Genomic DNA, 9,841 nt, shown 5'->3' with positions numbered 1-9,841 from the left:
GTCCGGGCTGGGGATTCGAACCTGCCACCTTAGGTGTACGTGGCTGGCGCCTTAGCTGGTTGAGCTATAGGCGCCGAGCCCAGCTATGGACTTTTAAATATAGCTGCTGTTATTTAGTGGGATTCAGTGCAGCCCTGGAATTTACCCTTCACTGTTGATTTCAAAATCATGTATATGAGGAGTCAGATTGGTGAAGGTCATCCACGTTTTCATTCCTTTTATTGTCATAAGCCTCCCAGTTTAGATTCAACCTAATGGTTTAATAAATACAATATTGTTAAAGAAAAAGTCATAGACAATTTTGAGAGACACATTTTTTACTTGCATTTTTTTTTTTTTTTTTTGCAAGGGATTATAGTTTTCAGAAGAAAGAGCTTCCTGAATACAAAGAGAAGGTGGTATTTACAGTTCACATGACTAAAGGACACACACCGATTCTGTTGAATCACATTTGGGGCAAGTTCAATAGAAAGCTATCTTTAGGAGGAAAAACAGGCTAGGTCTGCTTTTCAAAGCTTTTAGGATCTCCCTGTAAATTGTGACCTTCAGGAATTCTTGGTGATTCGGTGGCTTATTATGGAACGCAAGGCTTTTGGAAATGGAGGGCTTTTTGTGGGCTATCTGGTGTGTTGGCAAAGCTCACGTGGTGGGGGTGCAGTATTAGTTTTGCTCTCTCAGTAATGAAGGCTTGTGGTGCGGGTTTGGCAGGAAGTAGGTAAGTGAGCAAACTACTCTGTTCTACCTTGACCTTCCCTGCTTTATTCCCCCTCTAACACTCTGTCAGATTGTCTCCCAAAAATCTAATAAATTTTTTTGTCAGCTGAGACTTCTGAATAGATTTCTCTGTCACAGTTCGATATTGTTTCATAACTCCATTGTCATTCTTCTGTAATTGCTAATATTTTTAAGCTTTATGAAATTATATAAAAATAAAACATGAAATGATTTTACTTATATTAAATTCCATTATGACCACTGTTATATGAAAATCTTTGCTCTTTTCAAATTCTAGGGGAAATTCATTCTAACATTTAGTTATGGGAATCACAATTATGGATTAAGTAGGGACACCATAGAAGGTATCGCAAGAGATGGCTTAGCCAGCTGTATTCATATGGAAATAGAAGTAAGTGTTTTTCACTCAGTCGGCTACTTGTGTATGTGAGCTTGTGTGTGTATACATGTGGTCTGACAATTAAGTTCCTGAACGTATTCTAAACAAAGTGCAATGGACCACATTGCTGAATATCACTATAGTCATCTTCAGAGTCCTCCCCTGGGGAGCTATGCACCAATGCCAGTGCTTCATTCAAAGCAATTTTGGGAACTCTTTTTCTGGAATGGCCATGGGAACCATTGTCGTATTACCCTTGGTATGCTAAATGTCACAAAATGTCTTCCTCGCAATATTTCCTTTATCTTTGGGTAAAGAAGAAAGTCCATGGGGGCAAGATCAGGGGAGTAGGGAGTAGGGAGGGTATTCCAATACAGTTATTTGTTTACAGGCTAAAAACTCCCTCACAGACAGTGCTGTGTAAGGTGGTCCATTGTCATGATGTAAGATTGGCCAAGATTTCAGTTAAGACTTTTCTCTTTCTCTATCAATGTTTAGTTGGTCTGCAGAGCTTCTCATACTCAGCCAACAATTTTGCTGCATGGTTTGGTGAATTTTTGCAATATATTTTTCAGTCCTGCTCATTACCGCCCGCCCTGACCTCTCTTCACCAGTGATGCTTTCTTTTCCTTCAGAAAGATGTTTCCTCCATTTGCACACCGCTGTTTTCCTCATGGCTTAATGTTTGACTAACATGTCTGTGATTTTTTCTTCCACTCTTGCCAAGTTTAACAAGAAATTTATGAATGTTTGTTCATTGCTCCAATTAAAGCTCTGTCACTGTTGTGACACAGCACACAAAAACACACAACAGCAATAATAACTAGACACTGATATACCAAGGTGTGAAACTTTACTCAGTTGTGTGTGCAGTGCTGCCAAGGTAAGCAGAGGGTGGCAGGTTTGCTAACCTAATTGTCAGACCTCATGTGTGTGTATGTGTGTGTGTATACAATGTACATTTAAAACGTTTGTTCATTTTGTGTTGATACATAATGTCACAGGTTATCACATGTGTGTATGATATATAAAATAATCTGTACTTGAGGCTGGGGGAGGGGCTTTGACGTGCAGGCCACATGCTGCTGGACACAAGTGAATTGGGAGGCGTTCATTCATAATTATCATGAGGCAGTGAGACACACAAAGATTTAAGTGACAGGATTTAGATTACAGTATAAGAAATTGCAGGTATACTATGAGTAAAAGGTTTATTTTCTAAGTTATTTCCTCACTACATTATACTTTTTCTTTTAGAATATGGTTTCTTTTTATATAACGTGGCGTTAGATAAAGCCTGATCCTCATGAGGTTTAGAACTGGCTCCCTGTCCTCTTAGGATGACAGCAGCCCAGTGGAGACGACCTTGTTCACTCTTTGCAGGAGATGTGTGGGCTGTGCTGTCGTCTGGCTCCATCCACTCTCTGGGTGTCGTGTTTGTTTTCAGACTCCTGGCAGTTTTTCTCTCTGCCCCAATATCCCGTAAATAGAGTATACAGAAGCTTCTCCACAATGAAGATCCAGAGTAAAACTGTGAATTTCCTACTTTCAAATATGTAGCTTTATGGAATACTTGAATTCTTCAAGGATAGTTGATTGTTTTTTCAAGTTACCTTCACTGAACAGCATAACACTTTTGCAATCAGAAAAGATTTATATAAACGATTCAATTCAACTGAACTCACAGAAAATAAAACCTAGGCAAATCGGGTATGTAGTCCTTCACTGTGGACTCTGAATCCTTTTGCTCTTTTCCTTTGTGACCTCCCAGAGCAGGGGACTGTGATGCCCCGTGGCCCCTTGTGCTGGTGTCAGTGTCCCTAGATTCAGTGGAACTGGATTCATTCCACCTGGGTTTCCAGCTCTTTAACTTTTCTGACTGTAAAATATTTCCATTCCTATCTCTCTGTAATTAATTGATTTATATCTTTAAGCTGTTTTTCTTTATTTCTGTGCTACCTAGCTTTTAAAAAAAGGCTTTTTATAAAAAAATTCTTCCTAGGACAAGGCAGAAACAAAATTGCCGTTTTGAGTGCAGAAACTCTCCATCTTTTGCGTCTACCTTTTTCCACTTCAACACTCATCTGAGTGATGGCTCCTGTTTACTTTTTTTCTCCTGAGACCTTATTCCTACTCATTTCCAGGAGGTTGAGTCTATCATCCATGCTTCATTCCCCCTATTCTCCCCAGCTGAAGTATTTTTCCAAACTGCCCTCGCAATTGACTCTTTCAGAAATTGTTTTTAGAAGAGCCTATCTTTCTTCCCACTGAATTTTTTAAAACAAGGGTTTTGAACATTGAGTTAAACCAACGATGATGGAATTGAGATAGAAGTGACTTTCAGAGTCCATTTGGAAAAATCCATTTCACCCATGAGGAAACTGATACTCAGAGAACTTGAAGGGTGTGTGGGGAGTCTACAGGCCCTGGAGAGCTGTGGTCACCACCAAGCTCTCTCCAGATTCACCGACCGGCACTTTACCCGGCTTCATGCTGTTATCTCCAGGTTGCCAGATTACCTGGAACTCGGCCTTCCCAGCCCTGGATAAAGATTATGAGATGTAGTTGGAACCAGCTCAAACCAGGTTGCTGGTTTAGGAACAGGAGCCCGAGGTAGTGACAAGGGCAAACAAAAGAACCTTCTCCCTGAGGACAATTTTATCTCCTGGTGTTCCAAAGAAGCCTTATGAAATATAGAATTGAAATTACTATTTAGTGATAAAATTGCATCACTGCTGTGATGTACCTATTTTATATCCAGCAACTTTCTTTTTCAATAGTCATATTCATTAGAATAATTAATTAGAGGAAAACCAGGTGGAATGAATTCTAATATTTCCAATGACAAATTAATATTTGATGAAGAGAGTAAAGTAAGTCAGAGATATTTATGGATAAACAGTAGCTAATATGCAGATAAGATAAATTCTTCCATATGAATGATACTAATTCTTATACCCATGTTGTCTGATAGCACCAAAATGATTTCCAAGTTATGCATCTGTTTCCAATTTATTATCTTTCTTTAAATGCATAGGGTGTAAGAAGTTTGAAATGTTCCTATTTTGAGCCTCGATATATCCTGGTGGTGCCCATAAACAAGAAAAACTATGAGGGATACTTACGGAGAAAAGGATTGTTCAGTCGTGCAGAAATCGAATTTGCTGTCTCCAGAGTGGACCTTTATGTTGACCTTAATCAGAAACTTCCAGGATATTTTGATGCAGTTATCAATGCAGGTCAGTACCTTTCAGTAAGGTTTTATTTGTTTATCTTTGGCTGGGGCTGGGTTTGAACCTGCCACCTCTGGCATATGGGGCTAGCGCCCTACCCTTTTGAGCATAGGTGCCATCTTATTTTTGAAATGTAAGGTCAATGGATTAAAAGTTTGTTTCATGGGATAAGAATTCTTGGGTAAGAGATATTGTCCATGTAAAAGTGAATCACAAAGAACTTTAAAAAGAGGTAACAATCCAAAAGGCCCATCTTTTCACTATTTTAATCAGATCATTACCTCCCTTATTTCTGAAGATATTAACTAATAAGATTTAGTATAAAGTAAGCCTGGATTAGATTCCTTTTTAGTGGACATTGTGAGAACAAAGTTAGATAATATATAATTTGAAATACATATTTAAATTTCCTGAAAGGTATATGTAACTCAGGAAATTTTGTCAGAATCTATACAGAGGTAAATACCATGTATCATAGACCTAGAAACGTCTATGTAAAACAAACATTTTCAAGAACTACCTTAGAAATGACTACTTATTTGAAGCAATAGGCAGTGAGAGAATTTATTGAAGTGTGAAAATTTCCATATATTTTAAAATTACACTCTATCATACAGCCATAAAAGGAAATTAGAAAAATACTCTATATACAGATAAGCAAATATCTTCAAGCCAGGCAGTTACTAAAAAGCGCAAGTTCACACCCATCGATATATATGATATTTTTTTGTACTACATAAATCTCTGGAAGAACCCTCAAAAAACTAATAACGTTGATTACGTGACATTAGGTTGAACCATATGAGATTGCTGAATCAACTATTTTGCCCTATGAAAACAGAAATTTAGTAGTTTTTTAAATCTCTGAAACATGATTTAATGTATTACATAGGTATATTTGTTTTCTATTCCTGCACAGAAATTATCACATTTAGCAGTTTAAAACAATATACATTTATTAGCTCATAGTTTTGTAGATTAGAAATCTGGTACAGAATAATTAGATCCTCTGCTCAGGCTATCAGGAGGCTGAAATTAAGGTGTCAGCCTGGCTGTAGTCTCATCTGAAGGCTCTGGGGAAAAATCTGCTCCAAAGTTCATTCTTTTTAGCAGAATGCAGTTTCTTGTGATTGTAGAATTGTGGGCCCAGTTTCCTTATTGAATGTCTGCCAAGGATTGTCAGTAGGGAACCTGTGGCCTTATAATGTCAAGATTATTCTTTTGTAAGCACCAAGGGAGGCAAGAAAAGCCTCATCTTTCTCTGCTAAACCCCTTTTAGTAAAAGAATTTGGTCAGAAAAATTTGGATTCATTCAAAAGGCCACACTTAAGGACCTAGAAGGCCACATTTCGCCTTCAGGCTGTAGGTTCCTCCCGCTTGTGTGGCCCCTGCCACCTTCACACCAGCAACAGGACATTGGGCCCTCCTTGTGCTTGGAGTCTTACTTCTTCCAACAGAAAGAGAAAACTCATTTTATAGGCTCACGTGATTAGGGTAGGCCTACCTGAATAATCTCCCTTTTGATTAACCCAAAGTCAACCATTAGCAACCTTAATTATATCTGCAGGAATCCCCTTTGCCATATAATGTAAATGATCACAGGAGTGATAGATACTTCATTGCTTCCACAGGTTCTGCCCGTACTCAAGGAGATCATACAAGGGATTGTCATTAGGGTCATCTTAGGATTCTGTCTACCACAATATTTATAAAGTGAAATGTAGTGACTAAACCATTACCACCGACAGTTGAAATTAACTGCATTTTGATGTGGCCCTGTGACTTTTAAAGTAACCTCTCCCATTTACTGCAGATGATATGGAAGTTGCCTACCAAAAGCTGAGTCAGCTCATTAAAGAATACCTGGGCTTGACTGAGGAGACTGCCGAGACTTTGGCTCCTGCTGCAGGTACTACTAACTATGCCCTGTATCACAGAATAGTTTTATTCATGGAAAGGAAAAATAATCTGGGTTATTATTTGTGTGCTCATTTTGTACGCTAAAGTAGGTTCTCTTTAATTCTTGTACTTCTTTGGGGGCAATTGTCTCCACAAACAAGCTGCATGAGTCAGCCTTCTGGCCTATGAATCAGCTCGTGTCTGTGACCATAATGGAACTCAGGGGACTGCCCTTCAGGGACATGCTGGGCAGTGCCTTGGGGGAAGGTAATAGATGAGGGTTAGCCTCATGCTTCAGAACTCAGCCTTCCCGAAGGTTACCTCCCTTAGGGGCCTGAGGTGTTTTTCTACTTGTCAGATTTGTACTAAGTTCAAGAGTTTCAATGCAAGAGTTTTCCTTTCCCTTTTCTGTGCATCACCCTTGTCCTCAAAATGTTATGCTGGGGAATATAGTGGAAGGAGCCCTGGTCAGAGAGTATGATCCCAGTCCCGGCTCTGCTGCTCTCTTGGACAAGCACCCTAGCTGTTCTCAGCTTCAGTTCACTTTCCTGCTAAACAGACCTAGTGCTCTCTGTGTGCCTTGGGGGTTATGAGCAGCAGATGATATAGGATATATGAGTGTATCCTCTTAGAATTTAGGAATTCTAAAGCCCTAACTTAAAATTTTGGGATGAGTATTTCGAGATGTATTTAAATGGTTCTTCCAAATCCACCTCACAGGAATTAAGATGGTTATTATAAAAACAAAATGAAACAGAAAATAAAAACTGTTTGGCAAGGATGTGGAGAAATTGGAACCCTTGTATGCCATTGGTGGGTCTGTAAACTGGTCCCATACTATATGGGAAACAGTATGGTGGTTCCTCAAAAAATTAAAAACAGAGTTTCTATATGGTTCCGCAATTATGCTTATGAGTATATGCTGAGAAGAATTGAAAGCAGCATCCGTAAGACAGTTGCACATCCTTCATAGCAACATTATTCACAATAGCCAGAAGGCAGAAGAACCCAGATGCTTACTAGTGGATGAATGGATAAACAAAAAGTGTATATACAAAAAATAGAATATTATTCAACCTTAAAAAAGGAAAGGAGTTCTGGCACATGCTGTAACATGAATGAACCTTGAAGATATTAGTGCACGAAATGAGCCAGTCACAGTGTATACTTAGATGAGGGACGGAGAGTAGCCAGGTTCATACGACAGGCAGCAGAATGGCAGCTGCCAGGCTGGAAGATAGAAGTTGTTTAGTGAGTGCAGAGCTTCAGTTTTAGAGGATGAAAAGCGTTCTGGAGATGGATGGATGGTGGTGATGGTAGTATAACAATGTGAACATACTTAATGCCACTATACATACACTTAAAATACTATACACTTAAAAATGGTCGCAATAGTATATTTTATGTTACATGTATTTTTACCACAATAGTAATTTTTTTTTTTTTTGGTAGAGACAGAGTCTCACTTTATGGCCCTTGGTAGAGTGCCGTGGCATCATACAGCTCACAGCAACCTCCAACTCCTGGGCTTAAGCGATTCTCTTGCCTCAGCCTCCCCAGTAGCTGGGACTGCAGGCGCCCGCCACAACTTCCAGCTATTTTTGATTGCAGTTCAGCTGGGTGCCAGGTTTGAATCCACCACTCTCTGTATATGGGGCCAGCGCCCTACTCACTGAGCCACAGGCACTGCCCCCACAATAGTAATTTTTAAAGGTTCCCTCAGTTGACTGAACTGCATTCACATATCACATGTTAACCCAGACTCCCACAGCTTCGCAGATGCTATGCAGCTTGCATTTTGGTCTTTGTGAATCTTTGCCCAGTGTGGTTGTAGTTTGCCTGGTTGCACCCTGACAGAGACAGGCCAGGTTATGATTTAGCCAGAGTTCAAGCCGATTGTGCTGTTTTGCAATTTTTCACATTTCCCAGGTCAAGTGCCCCTGGAATTTTTGAATGAGGTGAATGTGAAACTGGTGGTGGCTGAGAATCTCTTTCTATTCCATCCTGCAGGAGAAGAAATGGCCAGGGTCTGACCTGCTATCTGGTGTGAAGATAGGCATTAATGTGGGACTGGAGGATTGCGCTCAGTCTGTAAAGCGGGGAGGAGGGTACATTGACTAAGGAGCGCGTCAGTGTGTTCAGCCAGCCCTTTGTGGCCTGGGCCTTCCAGAGAGCCCTGACTTTAGAGTAGAGGAGTGCCGTGAATCCAACAAGGCTCTCACAACTTAACAGAGGGTTCTCTGGAGGGAATCCTGCTCCCTTTGCTTTATTTTTTTGCTAACCACGCAAGCTTCTGATCTTTAATTTGGTCTCCCTGGGCAGATCTGCCCCTGTGGGGCTGTACCCTATGTCAAAACACCCTGCCCTGATCCTTGAACCAGGCCCATCTCCCCTTGTAAATTAATTAATTGGTATCCTGGTTTTTAAATCAGCCTCTTGTGGGTTTGGACAAACATGAGTCAGTCTCCTGGGCCTGATCAGTTCTGAATAACTGAGAAAAGCCCATTTCTGAATCTGCCGATGCCTCTGAATGGAGGCCGTTGAACAGGACTTTGCTTTGGCAGCCAGGGGGCGCCGTTTCTGCATCTTAATCTATTAGCCCTCTGGAATGCTGATTACTGGGTGCAGTTGACGTTTGGCAGATTAATAGACCAGATAATGTGTGGGTAGGCGAATTGACCCAGATTTTAAAAAGTATAAGAAAGCTTTATTTATTTGGACTAATTGAGTTAGGCCTCTCTGATTTAATGGAAAGGGTGAATTATAGAATTTGTGAAAGTGTTACCAGTCTCAGATACATTTCATAATTGAAACTGAGCCATCTAGTTATTGACTAATAGAATTCCAGCTTTAAGAAGTGGACAGGAGAATTTGTTATCACTAGTCTCAGCAGACCTTCATTTTTCTGGCAGGTTTAGTGTTGGGGGAAACAGTGTGCTTTCTCAAGCCAACCACTTTGTCTTATTTATACAATTAATTTGTGGAGGAAGTTACTTTTTCTCTTGATGGTTTAAGAACTGACTGCACATAAAGTGGCATTGTGGAAGCTAGACATTACTCAAGTGAGTATCTAGAAAATTCTAATGACTGTGGTCCTTATTATAAGCTTTTATGGTCTCTCTAGTGACCCAAGAAGCAGAGCCAGTGATCACTGTGAGTTTCAGGGCTATGAAGAATGGGACAAAGAGCACTGGCCAGAGGTTTACAGGTATAACGCAGAAGAAGAGGGACCAACCATAAATACCTTGAGAAAAATATCAAGACTCCCCGATAAGAGGCCTAGAGCCCCAGCAAAGTCTCAGGGCGCTTGCTGATGCAGCCCGCTGTGAGCTGGATCCCACTGACCTTATGTTTCTATAGTTTAGATAAATTTACATAAATTCTTATACTATTTACATAAACAGGACCCAAGAAAAATTTTAAAACCCAACAATTTCAGTATAGTAGAATTTTAAAAAATAATTAACCTGTCTGAAGAAATTGAAGTAAAAATAATTTCTGATTCTGGGAAAGATAGCTTTGTCTGAGCAGTTAGAAATGTGGGCTGGAAATTGGAAGCCTTAGCTCCCTATTCTACATCTAACCAATAATCATT

At 40.0% G+C, this 9,841-nt stretch overlaps 1 protein-coding gene across 1 annotated transcript in view; it reads left to right on the top strand.

Moving 5' to 3' along the window:
• The window catches only part of LRGUK (leucine rich repeats and guanylate kinase domain containing), a 107,272-nt gene that overhangs the window by 56,025 nt on the left and 41,406 nt on the right, over positions 1 to 9,841 (top strand). The window contains exons 13-15 of the mRNA XM_003791666.3: positions 1,013 to 1,126; positions 4,152 to 4,353; positions 6,161 to 6,256. Coding sequence (XP_003791714.1) covers positions 1,013 to 1,126; positions 4,152 to 4,353; positions 6,161 to 6,256 — 412 coding nt within the window. The remainder of the gene's footprint in view (positions 1 to 1,012; positions 1,127 to 4,151; positions 4,354 to 6,160; positions 6,257 to 9,841) is intronic.

This window comes from Otolemur garnettii, unplaced genomic scaffold (assembly GCF_000181295.1).
Source record: "Otolemur garnettii isolate 467f Iridium unplaced genomic scaffold, OtoGar3 scaffold00049, whole genome shotgun sequence".
Classification (NCBI taxonomy): Eukaryota; Metazoa; Chordata; class Mammalia; order Primates; family Galagidae; genus Otolemur; species Otolemur garnettii.
This window is presented reverse-complemented; position numbering and strand designations above follow the sequence as displayed.